At 40.0% G+C, this 23,529-nt stretch overlaps 1 protein-coding gene across 1 annotated transcript in view; it reads right to left on the reverse strand.

Moving 5' to 3' along the window:
- Nucleotides 1-4,752: 4,752 nt before the first annotated feature.
- LOC142335094 (uncharacterized) overlaps nucleotides 4,753-23,529 on the reverse strand; it is an 86,315-nt gene continuing 67,538 nt past the window's right edge. Inside the window, exons 2-3 of the mRNA XM_075383442.1 lie at nucleotides 5,811-5,904; nucleotides 4,753-5,355 (exon numbers count right to left, since the gene is read on the reverse strand). Of these exons, the coding sequence (XP_075239557.1) occupies nucleotides 4,769-5,355; nucleotides 5,811-5,904 (681 nt within the window). The 3' untranslated portion in view covers nucleotides 4,753-4,768. The remainder of the gene's footprint in view (nucleotides 5,356-5,810; nucleotides 5,905-23,529) is intronic.

Raw genomic sequence — 23,529 nt, forward strand, 5'->3', positions numbered from 1 at the left:
CCGGTTATAATGTTATCACCCTATGTCAGCTTTTAATCACATTCGTCTTGTATTGTTGGGGTCAATTTTTTGTATTAAAAGAACTTTATATTGGGTCAAAATTTAAGTTTTAAAAAGCTACTAATGTGTTAATTGATACGCTCTACTAGCAATGATGACAAACAAACTGACTCAGACAGAACTAAAGCAAAAACAACCTCAACAGACCCAAACAAGTTTCAATTGGATGAAAACTTTGATGAGTTTGACGTTTCAACACCCCCCAAAACCTCAACCTCGCCCCCACGCAGGGTGTCCACCCCGACTCTTCCCAAAGTCAACAGTGAAATTGTGGAAGTTGTTGAGAACCCGAAACAGACTTCTAAAAAACCAAAAGAAGAATCAAAGAAAAGAAAAAAGGGAATTGTTTCCTTATAACGAGTGAACAATTTTTATTTCTTTAGTTTTTGCTAACAAACTTGTGTTTTTTTGGGTAATAGTTAGTAGATTTTACACACAGGTGAAAACTGCCAATTATAAATTAGATTTACGGATTGGCGAGATTTTTGTATCCGCTAATATATAGCATAATTTGAGAAAAACTATGGTTATTAATACTGAATATTACGTCATCCAATTATTGATAAAACTATTACCCAATATTTTCTATTGTTGGATAGTTGATGTTTAACCAGTGTTCAATGACACAGGCTACTTCGTCAACTGTCAAATAATAGGTTATATTCTTCCATCTCAAACTTTGTTTGCAGGATAGCAATATCTGAGCGGGTAAAAAAAACACGCTTTTAGTTAGACCTCTGCTTTAGGGGTCTAGGAAATAAACCCCCTCGGAAAAAAATTCCACATAATTTTAGATTGTAAATAAACCCCCACGAAGTAAACCCCCATTTTAAATTTGAATTTTGGTCGTATTAACTTCTGTTATTAACTTTTGGTCGTTGTGATAGTTTAATATCAAGTCCCACGGGCCGCTGAGGCATGACCAAGCACACTAAATGCGCAGCTCGCTTATAGTAAAGTGGGGGTTTATTTCCTATCTAAAATGAAGTGGGGGGGGGGGGGGTGGGGGGGGGGGGGGTTCCGTGGGGTTTTTATCCGAAACCGCTGCTTTCGTTCGGCTTCCGTTATTAAGAATTTCAATCAATGGCCTACCTACCCAGTTTCAGTTCAATAGGTACTAGATACGTTGAAAGTCAATAAATAAATATAGTCTAATCTAAACTTAAATACTACCAAAAATTTATGAACCTCATCAACATACGATTATATCTACCGTATAGTCTTATTTTCCATATGGGAAAAGGAAACAGTTCTAAAAAGGGAAAAGAAATAAATAAAGTGAAACAACAGAAAAATTCAGAAGAGAATAAAGTGATGATTCGAAGAGAGTCCGAAAGTTCTACTGGGTCACGACTCCAGGCACAAATGCCGGGAAAAGGGAAGGGAATAGCCAGACGAGAATCCGACTTGGGAATCATTAAGGAATACAAGCAGATAACTGTTCCCAGATGATTATAAGGAACGCTGGTTTTGCCTCGCATTACGCTACATCACCAGGGTCGAATTGGCACATTTAAGGGGAGCGTAAATTCACCCGCATCAATAACGGGGCATAGGACATTAGAAGAAAACTCGATTAGGCTAACACAATTTTTGTAACCACTAGAGGAAAATTTTGAACTAAAATTTTGTGGACGGATTTGAGTAGAGCGAAAACCAAATGATAAGAGTTCGTAAAAACAGTCACAACTTTGGTTCATGTTGAGGAAATGCAGCATTTCGTTTCACATCAGTCCAGCTTTTATGGCATCATTTTTTCTCAAAATTTCCTACTAATGATAACTCTAAAATATGTTGAAAAAGCAATGAATTGTTTTATCGTTCTCCACTCTTTCTTCCGTATTTTGACAATTAATGTTGCCCGAAAAATACCTAGGGGCAAAAATAATTTGCAAAAATGGAACATTTTTAAAAGTGTTTCATTTACTAATTTGTTGGGGACACTCGAGTACTTTATAGTGTCAAGTGGATTTTTAAGTAGCGATTTTAACTGTTTTATTTGGCATTTGCCTAGTGTCCACAAAACAATAGTTCAAAATTTTTGCCTAATGACTGCAAACAAAATTACTCGCCTAATCAAGCATTCGCCTAACATCCCATCCCCATCAAAAGTGCATTCCGTTCAGCTTAATAATACATGAGGGGAGCATTGGTCACATTTTGTACTAAGAAAATCCAAGCCATATTTCGAAAAGGAAATTAAGAGTAAACTAAACACATTTTTGAACCCAAATACCGATATTCATAAATATCCAATTCTACCCTGGTACGTTACGTAAACCTGTGATAGATTAAGGGCTATCTTGTCGAACTAGCATTGGTGCTCTCTTTGATATTTTTTTCTTTCAATTTTGCCTCTTCATTGTTCGTTGTAATGACAGAATGGTACACATTATCAGATAAATGAGTTTGAGTTCTTCAAATCGAACAATGTCATCTAGTTTGTCCGAATAATTACGAATCTCGAAGTTATAATCAAAACGGAGGTCCACTTTAGACGAAAAAAGACTGTACATTTTATATACTTATTGTAACTTAATTTCCATTTTCTGGATTTGTATTAAAGCAAAGCGTATATTTTAGTTTAACTCGAATAAAAAATATAATTCATATTTTCTCAGCGTTCACAGTGATTTCAAGTGACATCTATCTTTTCAGTTGGTGAAGCGGATGAAAGAGCGAATATCGTTTACAAACGGTCATTTGCTAACCCCCACCCGAATGATGCAGAATACAATAGATTAGAGCTCCTTTAAGGTGACCGAGAGAAATTCTTCCGATATATGTCCAACGTCCCTCAAAAAAGACCGTTTATAATAAATAATAAATTCGTATCAGTTTGAGAAGGAATTTATTTATTATAAACGGTATAAACGGTAATAAATTCGGATCAGTTTGAGAACGAATTTAGGATCTTTTCAACAATTGCCCCCCCCCCCCTTTGCAAAAGGGGTGGCTATTCTTGAATAGAATTTAAGCGAGCCATTTATTGACCAATCAGAGACGACTAATAACTTTCCACGGAAGCACATACTATGTTAAATTGAATAGAATAAAATACGCCATGGTATGGCAACTAGCCGAACCAGAATACAAAGCGAAAAGAATTTCCGACTGGCGGGTCGGTGGGCGCGCTTCGCGGCTTCGCCGCGATAACCAACCAGCGATTTCCGGCTTACATTCCACAGCTCATGAGAGGCATGGCCATGAACAGCGGTCCGCAATTGCGCTTAAACTATTATTCGGCTATCTAAACGGTAGGCCAAGTAATATTGTGGTAAAGTATAGCACAGAAGGGGTGGCGATTCTCTACTAGGTACCAAAGGGGGCGGGGCAATTGTTGAAAAGATCCCGAATTTATTATTTATTATAAACGGTAATAAATTCGTATCAGTTTGAGAACGAATTTATTATTTATTACAAACGGTCATTTTTCAGGGACGTCGGACATATGTCGGAAGAATTGCTCTCGGTCACCTTAAAGGAGCTCTAATCTATTGCATTCTGCATCATTCGGGTGGGGGTTAGCCTAGGAAGGCGGCGGCACAAATAGGTTTGTTAAGGGCTTCAAATGACGTCATTAGAGGGTAATATATACCAATAGTAAGATTTGAAGTTCTAAAGTGACTGATATCGGCGCAATTTTAATTTTCCTTTAGTAGTAAAGTGCTCCGATTGAGTTCAGTGGCTTTGAATGAGAAAAATTTAGATTGCTCCAAAAACAAAAAGTTAAGGACGTACACCCTTTTAGATGAAGACGTAAAAATATCCGTCAGATATGACATTCTAATATGGAGCGAGGAAAGTTCCCGTTCCGCAATTTTCATCCAGCCAGGTCAATTTTCACAAAGATCTCGCGCATTCCGAGGAGCCTCAAAATTTCACTGACTTAATTTATTGTTCTTTGATTGGCGGTTAGGATAATTTTCCTCTCTGGTTTTCTGGTAAAAAAAATGCACAACACAGACATTCAATAGTTATTTTGCCAAGCACATTTCAACCACTCAAATTTCAGCATTGTCGTAGCAGTTAAAAGGTTAAATTTTTTGGCTCCAGAATGGCATCATTTTTAGTATGCAATACAACCCATTTCGTGCAAACCAACAAGAGGCCATATACGGACCATGCTAGTTTTTATTCTGTCAAGGAAGGGAAAAAATCATAGTAAAAAATTTTGGGTGTCTAAAAACGCTGATCAGTTATCTTAATCAGTTCTTGATTCTCTTAGAGAAACTTTTCGTCCACTTAGCGGAACTCCAAAACACCATTAAAGCTGGCATTTTCTATTCCAACAGTGGGGTTGGGGGGTCGGAAATTTCGCACTAATTTATTTGGGACTTTTCACTAACACCTACTGCATCTTAGCGTCCGATACTTCGACATAATTATGAGTGATATTATATCTATATTTAACTTGATAGTGGGGGGTTATATAAAACATTGTAGTTAAACATCAGCAAAATACCTAGCTAACTATCCAATCGGATCTTTTCCTTTTGCCCCCCCCCCCCCCCGGTACGTTATGCGCCCCCCAGTAACAGAGAACGTGCCATTGCATAGTAAACCACCATGTAAAAATGTGGCAGGTACGTGCGTGCGTCTGGGGGTTGCAAATAATATGCACCCACTAAACGGGGGGGGGGGGGGGCACAAACGGAAAAGATCCCTTAAATCCAATAAACAGGAAATTACTCAAATAAAAAATAAATTAACCATCAATCTTTTGTTTCGAAACAAATTCCTTGTACAGAGCATCGACTCCTTGAAATATGGATACAACTCTATTCATAACCAGTTCATTCATATCAACACAGTTTCCAAAAGTCTGTTTAAACTTGTCAGGATGCCACCGAATTCGTTCACGTTTCAACGTCTTCATACCTGAATTTTCATCCTTTACACTTATTACGTAATGACGTATTACATGTATGTCTTTTTCTGCAATCGATCCTCCAGGAAATGGAATTTCATCAATGGAAAATTTTAACTTTTTGTCACTTTTCAACTTCATCTCTAGAATTCCGATTGATGTTTGATATTTCATGTACAGTTTTGTGTAGTCTGATAATAAAGACTGCTGTTTAGCTTTCTGTAGTATCAATTTGGACGAATTATATGCGGCTGTTTGACCACTATTGCGTTGCTTTGCACGATTGTAACAATTCGAGGGTTTTGAAGAATTCTTTGACGAGGAGCCATTTCGGTTTCTAATTTGTTTCGCGTGGTATTCGTGACCCATGCGGTTGCTCCATTCTTCATAAGATTCTCTCGGATGAGTTGAGGTCCAACTATCATCTACAAACGAAAAAGATAATATTTCAAAACTGCACCAAAGTATTTCCATTCTCATGATGATTTATAATGATTCTTTTAATAAATGCAAATCTTGACGGCGCTAAATCGTGAAGGCATTTAACTTAATTGTTCCAAAAACTAATTAAACCGCTTAAAAATAGATGGAACCTTTATGTGTCTCTCTGCAGCGTTGAAAAAAATTTCTGTTTTCATTCTGATTCAGAGGAAATTCAGAGAACACTGATTCTGAATTTTGCTCTGATTCAGAAAGGTTTCGATACAAACTATTCTGAAATCGTTCTGAATCAGTACTGAGAACCAAAATTTCTCTGAAATCGTACTGAATCAGAACTGATATTCTCTGAGCGTTAGGTACGGGTGTCTGCTCCTCTTCACCCAGTTATCCTAGTTAACCAATTCTAAATGCCACTCAATATTCATAATTGTGTACTGACCAAATTTTCCACTCGTATGATAATGTTCACTTTCTGCTTCCCCGGCCAGTTTTTCCCTCCAAGCGCTGTTTTCAGGACCATCGCCGTCACCTCCCTAAAATAAACGTCATAACTTCTTATAGACGGATTGATTCTTTCTCACTATTTCTCCCCTTAAAAAAACACCCATTATGGCACACACAATGGTGTTAATGGAGGAGAGATCCTTAGTTTAAAGCCCATTAAGATGGAGTGGGGGGGGGGGGTTGAATAAGCTGAAGGATTTATGGCTAGAGAAATGTTTGTCTTTCAGGTGATCTGTGTTTTGCCAAATTGTTGTGATAACCGTCCTGTTAACATATCTGAATCTCTCCTGTCTTGACCAAAACGATTTCTAATGCCTCCAAAAACTTTCAAAGAGCACGATTTCGGGAACAAATTGGTCAGAAAAGTCAACAGTGTTTTAGGTAGGAGAAAATTATAGGGAAATACTCCCATGGAAAAAAATCAGTAGAGGGAAAAAACAAGAGCGGTTAGTCAGCAAACAGGAGAATTGTTGTTGTTGTTTTGTTTTGCAGATTTCTGGAGGGGCACCTCCCGTTTCTGCTTCTAGAATATCGTCCGTGCAGATCTGAAATTTTGCCAATCACAATAATGTTGCCATGTACAAACGTTTTGCTCGTCGAATCTAGCGTCACAGTATTTCCACAAAAGTCGTAAAGTTCGATTTTTCAAACCATCCGGGCGTAAGAAATCAATATCGTGATTTATTTTGTTTATAAGTCTACTGGAGCGGAAAACTAATCCACCTCAGGCCTTCTCGGTTCTTGTCTTAGACAACGCCAAATTATTTTCACGATCCTGCATTAAAAGTTTAGGAAACATCAGCGAAACATTTAGCTACAATATGAGGGGTAAGGATAGAACGTTGAAGAGCCTCAATTTCTGCTTTCGAATTTTCAAAGCCTACTTATCTTGCCAACAGCTTTCGTTTGGAACTTTTCTAGCTCACTTTTATTGCCTTCGCATAGACTACAGCAGTGACTTCCATACACGAGTACCAGTAGTACAGCAGATCTGTAAAGTCCTAGTTTCAATTGCAATCTTACCATTGATGTCACATTTCTCCTCATTGAAGAGAGAACTTGCTTTCTTCAGCCCCAGTTCTAAGTGAGAATGTCAGCTCATGTCTTGAGTCCTCGATTACTTGAATTGGAACTGGTAGAGTGCTAATATCAATACAACCGTTGCGCACGTTTGCCTCCAATTTCATTTTGTTTCCAATATTTCATTGATCAATTCAGTGCAGTCAATTGAATTTTGCAGTTCTTTTTACTTGTTGGAAAGATTTTTAAGTCAGCGGCGATAATTAACGGATCAATAATTTTTAGTACTTTCGGAAGGTCACTGATGATTATCGACAACAGAATTGGCCCCAGAAGAGATCCTTTTGGGACATAGAAAGGAGGTGCCCAATTTGCATATAAAGATCTGTTTCTGATGAAACCATGTTGATGCCCGGATTAAAAAAATAGTGAAATATCTGAACAGATTCTCATAAGCACAATTTTCAAAGACTTTACACACCAATATCCATTACTCGTACTGACTTGTAGTTGGCAGCATAAAACTGCTAATCTTTTCTGTGTATCTTTTTTGTGTATAGGCCTCCCTGATGCAGTTTTCCAGCAATTTGGTAATTTTTTCGTCTCCTGATGTTCTTAAATATTCCTTTTAGGTTTTTGCATGTTTCGTAAATTGTCTTTTGATTGAAAAGAAGAGGTATCCCATTGGGTCCCCTTCGCTTACGCGTATAAATCTTTCCAATATCGCTGTTTCTATTATCGAATATGGAAGCTATGGAAGCCAACAGCGAAAGCAGCAGAAGTGTTAGTACCATAACGAGTTATCGTCGTGACGGCGCACGCAGAAAAAAATAGATCATGATCGAGTATGTCCGTCCCAGAACTGTCAGTGGCAGAAGAAGTGGCCTGCCACGCGATTGACCTGGGTTCTATTCCCGGCCGACGCAATTAATTATCTCATCAAAATTTTTACTTCCCGCCAAAAAATACCTTTAGAGAACAATTGTCATAGCATGGGGTTGGTATGAGGCGCAAATTGGGATATAAGCGGGCTAGTAAACTATATAGATCGGTAAACAAATAGGTGCATATAACTCGAAAACAGGCGGACATTCTACTTCTTTTGCGGGCGCAGAGTGAATTAGCAGATAAAAATACGAACACAGAGAAAAACTAGCACAAAGACAAAGACGCGCACACAGAGAAAAATATTTGATTAAAGAGTATGTCCCTACCAGTACTTTCAAGCATCGGGGGTTCAGTGGTAGAATTGTGGCCTGCCACGCGATCGACCCGGTCTGATTCCCAGCCAATGCAACTGATTATCTGCGCATCATAATTTCCCCCCTCCCATACCTACTTCTAGAGATCAATTGTCATATCATGGGGTTGGTATGCGTCGCAAACGGGGGTATATGCAGGCTAGTGAGCCATATCCACCGGTAAATCATTATGTCGATATTATTTGCAAACCAGCGAAAATACTACTTCTTTGAGCACACAGAGATAAATATCAGAAAAAAAAGCGCATGAAGAGAAAAATGCATATGCAGAGAAAAGTAGATCTTAAAAGAGTATCTCCGTCCCAGAATTGTCAAGCATCGGTGTTTGAGCTGTAGAAATGTCACTTGCTACGCGATAAACCTGGGTTCGATTCACTGCTGATTGAATTGATTATCTGTGCGACAAAATTTTTACTCCTCGACCAGAACAAATTTTAGGGAACATTTGTCATAGCATGGGGTTAGTATGCGGCGCCAATTGTGAGATATAAGCCAGCTAGTAAGCTATATCGACCTGTAAACAAATGGGTGCATATAACTTGCAAACCGGTGCAAATTCCAGTTCTTTTGCGGGCGAAGAGTAAAATAGCAGAGAAAAAAAGCGCACACAGGAAAAAAGCGCACGCAGGAAACAACGCACACGCAGAGAAAAAAGGATCAATACAAAGTACGTCAATCTCAGAACTGTCAAGAATCGGTGGTTAAGTGGTAGAATTTTTTGCCTGCTAAGCGATAGGCCCGGGTTCCATTCCCAACCAATACACCTAAAATTTGAGCGTCAAATTTTTAATCCTCGACCAGAATTACTTTTAAGGACCAATTGTCACAGCATGGGGTTGCTTTGCGCCGCAAATGGGGGTATGAGCAGATTAGTAGGCTATATCAACCAGTAAACAATTAGGTGCAAATAGTTTGCAAACCGGCGCAAATTCTGGTCCTTTCGCCCGCGCAGCAAAAAAATTGAGAGAGAAAAATGCACAAGCACAAAAAAAAGCGAACGGAGAGAAAAATATATCATTGCATTGTATGTCCCTACCAGTATTGTCAGGCATCGAGGGTTCAGTGGTAGATTGGTCTCCTGCCACGCGATAGACCTGGCTTCGATACCCGGACGATGCAACGTATTATCTGATCACCCAATTTTTTTCCCGCCCATACCTAACATTAGACACCAATTGTCATAGCATGGGGTTGGTATGCAGCGCAACTTGGGGTAAACGCAGGCTAGTAAACTATATCGACCGATAAACAAATAGGTGCATATAACTTGCAAACCGGTTCGAATTTTAGTTCTTTGGCGGGCGCAGAGTAAAATAGCAGACAAAAACGCGCACGCAGAGAAAAACACGCACGCAGACAAAAACGCGTACGCAGAGAAAAAGCGCACGCAGAAAAAAATTAACGATTAGAGAGTATTTCCCTAAGAGTACTTTCAAGCATCGGTGGTTCACTGGTAGAATTGCCGCCTCCCACGCGATAGGACCGGGTTTGATTCCCTGACGATGCAACTTATTATCTGCGCATCAAAATTTTTTTCCCGCACAAACCAACGACCTTCAGAGACCCATTGTCACAGCATGGAGTTGTTGAATGGGAGTATAAGCAGGCTGGTAAGCTATATCAACCGTAAACAATAAGATGCATATAACTTGCAAACCAGCGCAAATTCTGGTTCTTTCGCCAGCGCAGAAAAAATGATAGATAAAAAAGCGAAGCAGAGAAAAGAGCGCACACAGAGAAAAATATATCATTATAGAGTCTGTCCCTACCCGTATTGTCGAGCATCGGAGTGGTGTATTTGTCCCCTACCACGCGATAGACCAGTTTTCGAATCCCGCCCGATGCAACTTATTATCTGCGAATCAAAATGTTTCTACCGCCTATACTTACCTTTAGAGACCATTTATCATAGCATGGAGTTGATTTGCGCCGAAAATGGAAGTATAAGCAGGCTAGTAAGCTATATCAAGCGGTAAACAAAAAGGTGAATATAATTGTCAAACCAGCGCAAATTCTGGTTCCTTTGCCAGCGCAAAAATAAATGACAACGAAACGTGCGCACGCAGAGAAAAATATATCATTATAGAGTATGTCCCTACCATTATTTTCAAACATCAGTGGTAAAATTGTCCCCTACCACGCGAAAGACCCGTTTTCGAATCCCGGCCGATGCAACTTATTATCTGCGAATCAAACTGTTTCTCCCGGCTATACCTACCTTTAGAGACCATTTGTCATAGCATGGAGTTGATTTGCGTCAAAAATGGAAGTGTAAGCAGGCTAGTAAGCTATATCAAGCGGTAAAAAATAAGGTGCATATAATTTGCAAACAAGCCCAAATTCTGGTTCCTTTGCCCGCGTAAAAAAAATGACAAGGAAAAATGCGCACGCAGAGAAAAAAGCTCAGGCAGAGAAAAATGTATCATTATAGAGAATGTACCTACTAGTGTTGTCAAGCATCGTTGATTCAGTGGTAGAATTGTCGCCTGCCACGCCATGTAGTTTATTATCTGCACATCAAAAATTTTTTCCCAAGCATATCTAGCTTTAGAGACCATTTGTCAAATCATGGGGTTGGTATGCAGCGCAAATTGGGATATAAGCGGGCTAGTAAACTATATGGACCGGTAAACAAATAGGTGCATATAACTCGAAAACCGGCTCGAATTCTAGTTCTTTGGCGGGCGCAGAGTAAAAATGCAGGCAAAGAAAAATATATCATTATAGAGTATGTCCCTACCATTATTTTCAAGCATCAGTGGTAAAATTGTCCCCTACCACTCGATAGACCTGTGTTCGATTCCCGGCCGATGCAACTTATTATCTGCGAATGAAAATTTTTTCCCGACCAAACATACCTTTAGAGACCAATTGTCATAGCATGGGGTTGTTGAATGGGAGTATAAGCAGGCTGGTAAGCTATATCAACGGTAAACAAAAACATGCATATAACTTGCAAACCAGCGCAAATTCTGGTTCTTTCGACCGCGCAGAAAAAATGATAGATAAAAAAGCGACGCAGAGAAAAGAGCGCACACAGAGAAAAATATATCATTATAGAGTCTGTCCCTACCCGTATTGTCGAGCATCGGAGTGGTGTATTTGTCCCCTACCACGCGATAGACCCGTGTTCGATTTCCGGCCGATGCAACTTATTATCTGCGCATCAAAATTTAAAATTTTTCTCCCGCCCATACCTACCTCAAGAGACCAATTATCTTGGCAAGAAGCTGCTTTGCGTCGGAAATAGGAGTATAAGCAGGCTAGTAAGCTATATCAAGCGGTAAACAATAAGATGCATATAACTTGAAAACCAGCGCAAATTCTGGTTCTTTCGCCCGCGCAGAAAAAATGATAGATAAAAAAGCAACGCAGAGAAAAGAGCGCACACAGAGAAAAATATATCATTAGAGAGTATGCCCCTACCCGTATTGTCGAGCATCGGAGGTTCAGTGGTGGATTTGTCCCCTACCACGCGAAAGACCCGTTTTCGAATCCCGCCCGATGCAACTTATTATCTGCGAATCAAAATGTTTCTCCCACCTATACCTACCTTTAGAGACCATTTGTCATAGCATGGAGTTGATTTGCGTCGAAAATGGAAGTGTAAGCAGGCTACTAAGCTATATCAAGCGGTAAATAATAAGGTGCATATAATTTGCAAACAAGCGCAAATTCTGGTTCCTTTGCCCGCGTAAAAAAAAATGACAAGGAAAAATGCGCACGCAGAGAAAAAAGCTCACGCAGAGAAAAATGTATCATTAAAGAGTATGTCCCTACCAAAATTTTTCCCGCCCAAACATACCTTTAGAAAACAATTGTCATAGCATGGGGCTGGTATGCAGCCCAAATTGGGGTATAGACAGTCTAGTAAACTATATCGACCGGAAAACAAATAAGTGCAAATAACTTGCAAACCGGCGCAAATTCTAGTCTTTTTGCAAGCACAAAGTAAAAGAGCAGAGAAAAGTGCGCACGCAGAGAAAATGGCAAACGCATACAAAAACGCGCACGCAGAGGAAAATGCGCACGCAGAGGAAGATATATGATTATAGAGTATGTCCCTACAATTACTTGCCAGAATCGGTGGTTCAGTGGTAGAATTGATGCCTGCCACGCGATAGACCCGGTTCCGGTTACCGGACGATGCAACTTATTATCTGAGTAACCAATTTTTTTCCCGCCTATACCTAACTTTAGAGACCAATTGTCATAGCATGGGATTTGTAGGCAGCGCAAATTGGGGTATACACTGGCTAGTAAACTATATCGGCCGATAAACAAATAGGCGCATAAAATTTGCAAATCGCGTGAACACATAGGGCTGCATGTTGTAGAGGCAACACTGAGCACCAAGATTTAAAAGGACGGTTAATCTACCAAAAAGCACGGTTAGGCCGTTGCTTTATTGCGATTAATGAACAAAAAATGTAATTTAAGGTCATTGAACCATTAATGTTTCTAAAAGGTCATTGACCAAAATATGTTACAAAAAATTCATTGACCGAAACGTGATGCTTTGCGAAAAAACCTGTTGCCGAAATTTCGTTGTTAAAGAAAAAAAATAATCGGTGTTTCAATGAACAAAAACAATTGTGTCGAAAAAATCATTGGTCGATTAGTTGTTAAGAAAAAGGTCTGTGACCAAAATCTTCTTCAGAAAAGGGTCCATGACCGAAAAGTTTTTGATACTGAAAAAGTTAACTTTCAGAATTGTGTCAACAAAGAGGGTTTATGATATTGTTTTTCCTAGTTCATTGTCAAAAAATTGTTGTTTATCTAAAAGCTTGTCTTGAAAAAGTGTGAAGGTAAAGTCACTCACCCAAAACGTCAATGATTAAAAGATGCAAGATGGAAATTTGTTTTGCCAAAGCTTCACTGTACAAAAATGTTTTTATTACAGAAGATTGCAGCGAACAAAATTTGTGAAGCGTAAAAAACCCAAAAGGTGCCGATGCCAAAACCAAAGTTAGGAGCCAAAAAACTATATATGACAAATCTGAGGTCTTGAAATAAATACAATTTCTTAGCGCTCAATAGAGACTTTTTTCATCTTGAGGGCCGTTACTAATAAATTATTGCATACAAAAGATGATGGGCATATAACTTTCCTTCAAGTTTTTCGAAGAAAAATTTGGTGGTGACATTAGCCAGTTCTTTAACTCAGTTCTGTGTTTGTTGCATTCTTAAAAGCTTTCGCAAAGGCTTTCCAGTGATTCCTTTTTATCAGCAAATTCCTCGTTTTGGGTACATCCATCGTGTTCTCATTAGCACATCCATCCTTTTTATGAGAACTGGAATTCATTGTTTCACACAGGATCTTTTTTCTCTTCTCTTTTGAATTGTGGCATCTCTGCCTCTCATTAGTTTTTTTCTCCATCTTTTTTTTCTTTTGTGCGATCTTCAATTTTTCTGCTCTTCAAGTGTTTTCTTTAACTGTAATAATTTCTTTTCGCTTCTAGATGTATTTGAATGTTTTTCAAGTATTTAACTTCTCGAATTTCAGCATTTTTGAAAAATGCTTGCAATTTTTTTCTATTTTTTTCTGACATTAATTGTCATTATTCAAGTTTTTCTAACCTCAGGTGTCAAAAACTAAAAAAACCTCCGCTAGGATTTGATAATAAATTACTGGATTTTTTTGTTGGTCATGGGTTAGTTTTCAACTTTTTAATATCACAAATTTTAGCAATTTTTTAAATAAAAATTGCATTTTTTTCAGGTTTGAAATTGTTTCTTATCAGCTTTTAGTTTTCTCCAGCCTCAAGAGCCAAGGATATATAAACATGATAGGTTTATAATTTTCGTTCTCTACGTTTTTCGAAGAAAATTTTGTTGGTGGCATTAGCCAGTCCTTTAACTCAGTTCTGTGTTTGTTGACTTCTTAAATACTTTCGCAAAGGCTTGCCAGCGATTCCTTTTCATCAGCACGTTCCTCGTCTTGGGCTCATCTATTGTATTCTCATTAGCACATTCAGTCTTTTTTTCAAAACTGGAATTCATTGTTTCACCCAGGAACTATTTTCTCTTCTCTTTTGAACTCTTGCATCTATCCCTCTCTTCAGTTTCTTTCTCTATCTTTCTTTTGTTCTTTTGTGCGATCATCTATCTTTTCTGATCATCAAGTGTTTTCTCTAACTGTGATATATTCTTTTTGTTTCTAGATGTGATTGAAAGTTTTTCAAGTTTTTAACATCTCGAATTTCAGCATTTTTGGACAAAGCTTGCAAGTTTTTTCTAATTTTTTTTGACATTTATTGTCATTACTCAAGTTTCTCAAACCTCAGGTGTCAAAAACCTCCCGTACGGTTTAATAATAAGTTACTTAGTTTTTTTTGTTGGTCGTGGGCTAGTTTTGAACTTTTTAATATCACAAATTTTGGCAATTTTTTTAAAAAAAAAGTTGCATTTTTTTTTCAAGTTTGAATTTGTTTTTATCAGTTTTTAGTTTTCCCCAGCCTCAAGAGCCAGGGGTATACAAATATGATAGGTATATAATTTTCCTTCTTTAGGTTTTTCGATGAAAATTTTGTTGGTGGCATTAGCCAGCACTTTAACTCAGTTCTGTGTTTGTTGACTTCTTAAAAGCTTTCGCAAAGGCTTGCCAGCGATTCCTTTTTATCAGCACATTTATCGTTTTGGGAACATCCATCGTGTTATCATTAGCACATCCATCCTTTTTATAGGAACTCGAATTCGTTTTGTCACCCAGGATCTGTTTTCTCCTCTCTTTTGAACTGTTGCATCTCTCGCTCTCTTCAGTTTCTTTCTCTATCTTTCTTTTGTTCTTTTGTGCGATCTTCTATTTTTTCTGCTCTTCAAGTGTTTTCCTAACTGTGATATTTTTATTTTGCTCTCAAATTTTTGCTTTCGCTTTTTGTGGTTGCTCACTATCGCTGTTCTTGTACTTTCTCTCTCTCTCTCTCATGATTTGGGCTTCTTTCTTTTCGCTGTCCCATTTGCCTTCATTCTATCGCTTTCCTTTTTTCTTCCATTCGTTCTCTCGCTCACTTTCCTTTCTCCTTCTCCCTCTCTCTCTCTCTCTCTCTCTCTCTCTCTCTTTCTTTTCTTGGTTGTTTATTAATACTTCGTTTCTTTTTATTTGTCTGTTTTTAATTCAATTTTTTGTTTCCTATTGTTTTTCTTAGGGTGGGGTCATGATGTTTTGATGAATTGTATTCCTTCTGTTCTTTCCTGTCTCCTCAATTTCAACTTTACCGTCTCTTTTCTTTGTTAATTGTTTTTTTTCGCTTTCGCTCCCGTTGGCTTTCTCCCAGACTATATTTTTTTCTTTTTTCCATCTCTTCTTTCAAACTTGTTTTGTTATGTCTTTTCGGTTTTTTCTCATAATTTTAAATCTATTTGATCTCCGAGTCGTTATATATTTCAGCTGATATCTATCTCTCTTTCTGTCCCTCTTTTTACCTCTTTCTATCTGGTTTCATTTATAAATGCTCCGTGAGAGCGTCTATTACTCTTAACTCGTATAAAAACTTTCTTTGACATATTTGGCTCTTCTTTTTTGTTGGTGTGTCCAAATTAGTTTTGCAAAAAATTTCATTGGAACGATTGCATGTACACCAGCTGTCACGAATAAGTTTCCAATGAGACTATCAATTCCTAAAATTTCAAGATAAGATGCGTTCAGATAGTTTTTACGGACCTGCTATTTCTAGTTCTTTTGCGGGCGCAGAGTAAAATAGCAGAGAAAGCGCACGCAGACAAAACGCGCACGCAGAGGAAAAAGCGCACGGAGAGAAAATCATATTATACCGTATAGTATGTCCCTGCCAGTACTTTCAAGCGGTAGAACTATTGTTTGCCACGCAATATACCCAGGTTCGATTCCCGGTCGATGCAACTTATTATCTGCGCATCAAAAATTTTCTCCTGCCTATACCTACCTACCTTTAGAGGTCAATTGTCATACCATGGAGTTGGTTTGCGTCGCAAATAGGGGTATAAACAGGCTAGTTAACTATAATAAGCTGTAAACAATAAGGTGCATATAATTTGCAAACTAGCGCAAATTCTGGTTCTTTTGCCCGCGCAGAAAAAAAATGGCAGAGAAAAATGCGAAAGCAGAGAAAAAAACGCACGCAAAGAAAAATATCATCATAGAGTATGTCCCTACCATCATTGTCAAGCATCGGTGGTACAGTGGTAAAATTATCTCCTCCCACGTGATAAACCATGGTTCGATTCCTAGCCGCTGCAACTTAGTATCTGCGCAGCAAAATTTTTTTCCCGCCCATACCTACCTACCTTTAGAGACCAATTGTCATAGCATGGAGTTGATTTGCGTCGCAAATGAGGGTATAAGCAGGCTAGCAAGCGGTAAACAAAAAGGAGCACATAAATTGCAAGAGACTAGCAGTATTATCGGAAAATAGCAGAAAAAAATGCTCACGCAGAGAAAAATACCCGCACGCAGACAAAAACGCTCATGCAGAGGAAAATGCGCACGGAGAGAAAAATATATGATAATAGAGTATCTCCCAAACAGTACTTCCAAGCATCGGTGGCAGAGTGGTAGAAATTTCGTCTGCCACACGAAAGACCCGGGTTCGCGTCCCAGCCGATGCAACTTATCTGCGCATCAGAACTTTTTTCCCGCCCAAAACTACCTTCACAGACCAATTGTCAAAGCATGGCGATTGGGCGTATAAGCAGGCTAGAAAACTATATCAAGCGGTAAACAATAGGGTGCATAAAATTTGCTAACCAGTGCAAATTCTGATTCTTTTGCCCGCGCAGAAGAAAATGACAGAGAAAAATTTTCACGCAGAGAAAAGTGCGCACAGAGGAAAATGCGCACGCAGAGAAAAATATATCAATATAGAGTATGTCCATCCCAGAACTTTCAAACATCGGTGGTTCAGTGGCAGAAGTGCCGCCTGACAGGAGATAGACCCGGGTACGATTCCCGGCCGATGCAACATATTATCTGCGCATCAAGATTTTTCTCCCACCATACCTAACTTCAGAGACCAACTGTCATAGCATGGCAAATGGGCGAATAAGCAGGCTAGTAAGCTATATCAAGCAGTAAACAATAAGATGCATATAATTTGCAAACCAGCGCAAATTCTGGTTCTGTTGCCCGCGCAGAAGAAAATGACAGAGAAAAATTTTCACGCAGAGAAAAGTGCGCACACAGAGGAAAAATGCGCACGCAGAGAAAAATATATGATTATAGAGTATGTCCCTACCAGTATTGTCAAGCATCGGTGGTTCAGAGGTAAAATTTTCGCCTGTAACGCGATAAACTCGGGTTCGATTTTCGGCCGATGTAGCTTATTATATGCGCACGAAAAAAGCGCATATTATTATCAGAGAATAGCACAGAAAGATGCGCACGCAGAGAAAAATAAGCGCACGCAGACAAAGACGCGCACGCAGAGGAAAATGCGCACGCAGAGAAAAATATATGATTATAGAGTATGTCCCAACCATTACTTTCAAGCATCGGTGGCAGAGTGGTAGAATTTTCGCCTGCCACGCGATAGACCCGGGTTCGATTCGCGGCCGATGCAACGTATTATCTGCGCATCAGAACTTTTTCCCGTCCAAAACTACCTTTAGAGACCAATAGTCATAGCATGGCAAACGGGCGTATAAGCAGGCTAGTAAGCTAAATCAAGCGGTAAACAATAAGGTGCGTATAATTTGCAGACCAGCGCAAATTCTGATTCTTTTGCCCGCGCAGAAGAAAATGACAGAGAAAAGTTCGCACGCCAAAAAGCGCAAGCAGAGAAAAATATATCAATATAGAGTATGTCCATCCCAGAACTTTCAAACATCGGTGGTTCAGTGGCAGAAGTGCCGCCTGACAGGAGATAGACCCGGGTACGATTCCCAGACGAGGTAACTTATTATCTGCACACGATAAATGCGCATATTATTATCAGAGAGTAGCAGAGAAAAATGCGCATGCAGAGAAAAACGCGCACGCAGACAAAACCTCGCACGCAGAGAAAAATGCGCACGCAGAGAAAAATATATGATTATAGAGTATGTCCCAACCAGTACTTTCAAGCATCGGTGGCAGAGTGGTAGAATTTTCGCCTGCCACGCGATAGACTCGGGTTCGAGTCCCGTCCGATGCAACTTATTATCTGCGCACGAAAAAGGCGCCAATTATTATCAGAGAATAGCAGAGAAAAACGCGCACGCAGACAAAAACGCGCACGCAGACGAAAATGCGCACGCAGAAAAATGTATGATTATTGAGTATGTCCTTTACAAAAATTTCAAGCATTGGTGGTTCAGTGGTAGAATTGTCGCCTGCAAAGCGATAGACTTGGTATCGATTCCCCGCCGATGGCACTTATTACCTGCGCACGAAAAATGCGCAAATTATTATCAGAGAAAAGCAGAGAAAAACGCGCATAAATAGGAAAATGCGCACGCAGAAAAAAATATAAGATTATAGAGTATGTCCATACCAGTATTGTCAAGCATCGGTGGTTCAGTGGTAGAATTGTCGCCTGCCACGCGATAGACCCGGGTTCGATTCACGGCGATGGAACTTATTTATGCGCACGAAAAAAGAGCATATTATTATCAGAGAATAGCAGAGAAAAACGCGCACACAGACAAAACCACGCACGCAGAGGAAAATGCGCACGCAGAGAAAAATATATGATTATAGAGGAGGTCCCTACCAGTACTTTCAAGCATTGGTGGTTCAGTGGTAGAATTTTCGCCTGCAAAGCGATAGACTTGGCAGTGATTCCCCGCCGATGGCACTTATTACCTGCGCACGAAAAATGCGCAAATTTTTATCAGAGAATAGCAGAGAAAAACGCGCATAAATAGGAATATGCGCACGCAGAGAAAAATATATGATTATAGAGTATGTCCATACCAGAACTTTCAAACATCGGTGGTTCAGTGGCAGAAGTGCCGCCTGACAGGAGATAGACCCGGGTACGATTCCCGGCCGATGCAACATATTATCTGCGAATCAAGATTTTTCTCCCACCATACCTAACTTCAGAGACCAACTGTCATAGCATGGCAAATGGGCGAATAAGCAGGCTAGTATGCTATATCAAGCAGGAAACAATAAGATGCATATAATTTGCAAACCAGCGCAAATTCTGGTTCTGTTGCCCGCGCAGAAGAAAATGACAAAGAAAAATTTTCACGCAGAGAAAAGTGCGCACAGAGGAAAATGCGCACGCAGAGAAAAATATATGATTATAGAGTATGTCCCTACCAGTATTGTCAAGCATCGGTGGTTCAGAGGTAAAATTTTTGCCTATAACGCGATAAACTCTGGTTCGATTTTCGGCCGATGTAGCTTATTATATGCGCACGAAAAAAGCGCATTTTATTATCAGAGAATAGCAGAGAAAGATGCACACGCAGAGAAAAATAGGCGCACGCAGACAAAGACGCGCACGCAGAGAAAAATATATGATTATAGAGTATGTCAAAACCAGTACTTTCAAGCATCGGTGGCAGAGTGGTAGAATTTTCGCCACCCGGGTTCGATTCCCGGTCGATGCAACTTATTATCTGCGCATCAAAAATTTTCTCCTGCCTATACCTACCTACCTTTAGAGGTCAATTGTCATACCATGGAGTTGGTTTGCGTCGCAAATAGGGGTATAAACAGGCTAGTTAGCTATAATAAGCTGTAAACAATAAGGTGCATATAATTTGCAAACTAGCGCAAATTCTGGTTCTTTTGCCCGCGCAGAAAAAAAATGGCAGAGAAAAATGCGAAAGCAGAGAAAAAAACGCACGCAAAGAAAAATATCATCATAGAGTATGTCCCTACCATCATTGTCAAGCATCGGTGGTACAGTGGTAAAATTATCTCCTCCCACGTGATAACCCATGGTTCGATTCCTAGCCGCTGCAACTTAGTATCTGCGCAGCAAAATTTTTTTCCCGCCCATACCTACCTACCTTTAGAGACCAATTGTGATAGCATGGAGTTGATTTGGGTCGCAAATGAGGGTATAAGCAGGCTAGCAAGCGGTAAACAAAAAGGAGCACATAAATTGCAAGAGACTAGCAGTATTATCGGAAAATAGCAGAAAAAATGCTCACGCAGAGAAAAATACCCGCACGCAGACAAAAACGCTCATGCAGAGGAAAATGCGCACGGAGAGAAAAATATATGATAATAGAGTATCTCCCAACCAGTACTTTCAAGCATCGGTGGCAGAGTGGTAGAATTTTCGTCACCCGGGTTCAATTCCCGGTCGATGCAACTTATTATCTGCGCATCAAAAATTTTCTCCTGCCTATACCTACCTACCTTTAGAGGTCAATTGTCATACCATGGAGTTGGTTTGCGTCGCAAATAGGGGTATAAACAGGCTAGTTAGCTATAATAAGCTGTAAACAATAAGGTGCATATAATTTGCAAACCAGCGCAAATTCTGGTTCTTTTGCCCGCGCAGAAAAAAATTGGCAGAGAAAAATGCGACAGCAGAGAAAAAAACGCACGCAAAGAAAAATATCATCATAGAGTATGTCCCTACCATCATTGTCAAGCATCGGTGGTACAGTGGTAAAATTATCTCCTCCCACGTGATAACCCATGGTTCGATTCCTAGCCGCTGCAACTTAGTATCTGCGCAGCAAAATTTTTTTCCCGCCCATACCTACCTACCTTTAGAGACCAATTGTGATAGCATGGAGTTGATTTGGGTCGCAAATGAGGGTATAAGCAGGCTAGCAAGCGGTAAACAAAAAGGAGCACATAAATTGCAAGAGACTAGCAGTATTATCGGAAAATAGCAGAAAAAAATGCTCACGCAGAGAAAAATACCCGCACGCAGACAAAAACGCTCATGCAGAGGAAAATGCGCACGGAGAAAAAAATATATGATAATAGAGTCTCTCCCAACCAGTACTTTCAAGCATCGGTGGCAGAGTGGTAGAAATTTTGTCTGCCAAACGAAAGACCCGGGTTCGCGTCCCAGCCGATGCAACTTATCTGCGCATCAGAACTTTTTTCCCGCCCAAAACTACCTTCACAGACCAATTGTCAAAGCATGGCAATTGGGCGTATAAGCAGGCTAGAAAGCTATATCAAGCGGTAAACAATAGGGTGCATATAATTTGCTAACCAGTGCAAATTCTGATTCTTTTGCCCGCGCAGAATAAAATGACAAGAAAATTCGCACGCCAAAAAGCGTACGCAGAGAAAAATATATCAATATAGAGTATGTCCATCCCAGAACTTTCAAACATCGGTGGTTCAGTGGCAGAAGTGCCGCCTGACAGGAGATAGACCCGGGTACGATTCCCGGCCGATGCAACATATTATCTGCGCATCAAGATTTTTCTCCCACCATACCTAACTTCAGAGACCAACTGTCATAGCATGGCAAATGGGCGAATAAGCAGGCTAGTATGCTATATCAAGCAGTAAACAATAAGATACATATAATTTGCAAACCAGCGCAAATTCTGGTTCTGTTGCCCGCGCAGAAGAAAATGACAGAGAAAAATTTTCACGCAGAGAAAAGTGCGCACACAGAGGAAAAATGCGCACGCAGAGAAACATATATGATTATAGAGTATGTCCCTACCAGTATTGTCAAGCATCGGTGGTTCAGAGGTAAAATTTTCGCCTGTAACGCGATAAACTCGGGTTCGATTTTCGGCCGATGTAGCTTATTATATGCGCACGAAAAAAGCGCATATTATTATCAGAGAATAGCACAGAAAGATGCGCACGCAGAGAAAAATAAGCGCACGCAGACAAAGACGCGCACGCAGAGGAAAATGCGCACGCAGAGAAAAATATATGATTATAGAGTATGTCCCAACCAGTACCTTCAAGCATCGGTGGCAGAGTGGTAGAATTTTCGCCTGCCACGCGATAGACCCGGGTTCGATTCGCGGCCGATGCAACGTATTATCTGCGCATAAGAACTTTTTCCCGTCCAAAACTACCTTTAGAGACCAATAGTCATAGCATGGCAAACGGGCGTATAAGCAGGCTAGTAAGCTAAATCAAGCGGTAAACAATAAGGTGCGTATAATTTGCAGACCAGCGCAAATTCTGATTCTTTTGCCCGCGCAGAAGAAAATGACAGAGAAAAGTTCGCACGCCAAAAAGCGCAAGCAGAGAAAAATATATCAATATAGAGTATGTCCATCCCAGAACTTTCAAACATCGGTGGTTCAGTGGCAGAAGTGCCGCCTGACAGGAGATAGACCCGGGTACGATTCCCAGGCGAGGTAACTTATTATCTGCACACCATAAATGCGCATTTTATTATCAGAGAGTAGCAGAGAAAAATGCGCATGCAGAGAAAAACGCGCACGCAGACAAAACCTCGCACGCAGAGGAAAAAGCGCACGCAGAGAAAAATATATGATCATAGAGTATGTCCCAACCATTACTTTCAAGCATAGGTGGCAGAGTGGTAGAATTTTCGCCTGCCACGCGATAGACTCGGGTTCGAGTCCCGTCCGATGCAACTTATTATCTGCACACGAAAAAGGCGCAAATTATTATCAGAGAATAGCAGAGAAAAACGCGCACGCAGACAAAAACGCGCACGCAGAGGAAAATGCGCACGCAGAAAAATGTATGATTATTGAGTATGTCCCTTACAAAAATTTCAAGCATTGGTGGTTCGGTGGTAGAATTGTCGCCTGCAAAGCGATAGACTTGGTATCGATTCCCCGCCGATGGCACTTATTACCTGCGCACGAAAAATGCGCAAATTATTATCAGAGAAAAGCAGAGAAAAACGCACATAAATAGGAAAATGCGCACGCAAAAAAAAATATATGATTATAGAGTATGTCCATACCAGAACTTTCAAACATCGGTGGTTCAGTGGCAGAAGTGCCGCCTGACAGGAGATAGACCCGGGTACGATTCCCGGCCGATGCAACATATTATCTGCGAATCAAGATTTTTCTCCCACCATACCTAACTTCAGAGACCAACTGTCATAGCATGGCAAATGGGCGAATAAGCAGGCTAGTATGCTATATCAAGCAGGAAACAATAAGATGCATATAATTTGCAAACCAGCGCAAATTCTGGTTCTGTTGCCCGCGCAGAAGAAAATGACAGAGAAAAATTTTCACGCAGAGAAAAGTGCGCACACAGAGGAAAAATGCGCACGCAGAGAAAAATATATGATTATAGAGTATGTCCCTACCAGTATTGTCAAGCATCGGTGGTTCAGAGGTAAAATTTTCGCCTGTAACGCGATAAACTCGGGTTCGATTTTCGGCCGATGTAGCTTATTATATGCGCACGAAAAAAGCGCATATTATTATCAGAGAATAGCACAGAAAGATGCGCACGCAGAGAAAAATAAGCGCACGCAGACAAAGACGCGCACGCAGATGAAAATGCGCACCCAGAGAAAAATGAAC

This window comes from Convolutriloba macropyga, chromosome 2 (genome assembly GCF_964194025.1).
Source record: "Convolutriloba macropyga chromosome 2, txConMacr16.3, whole genome shotgun sequence".
NCBI classification, from domain to species: Eukaryota; Metazoa; Xenacoelomorpha; order Acoela; family Convolutidae; genus Convolutriloba; species Convolutriloba macropyga.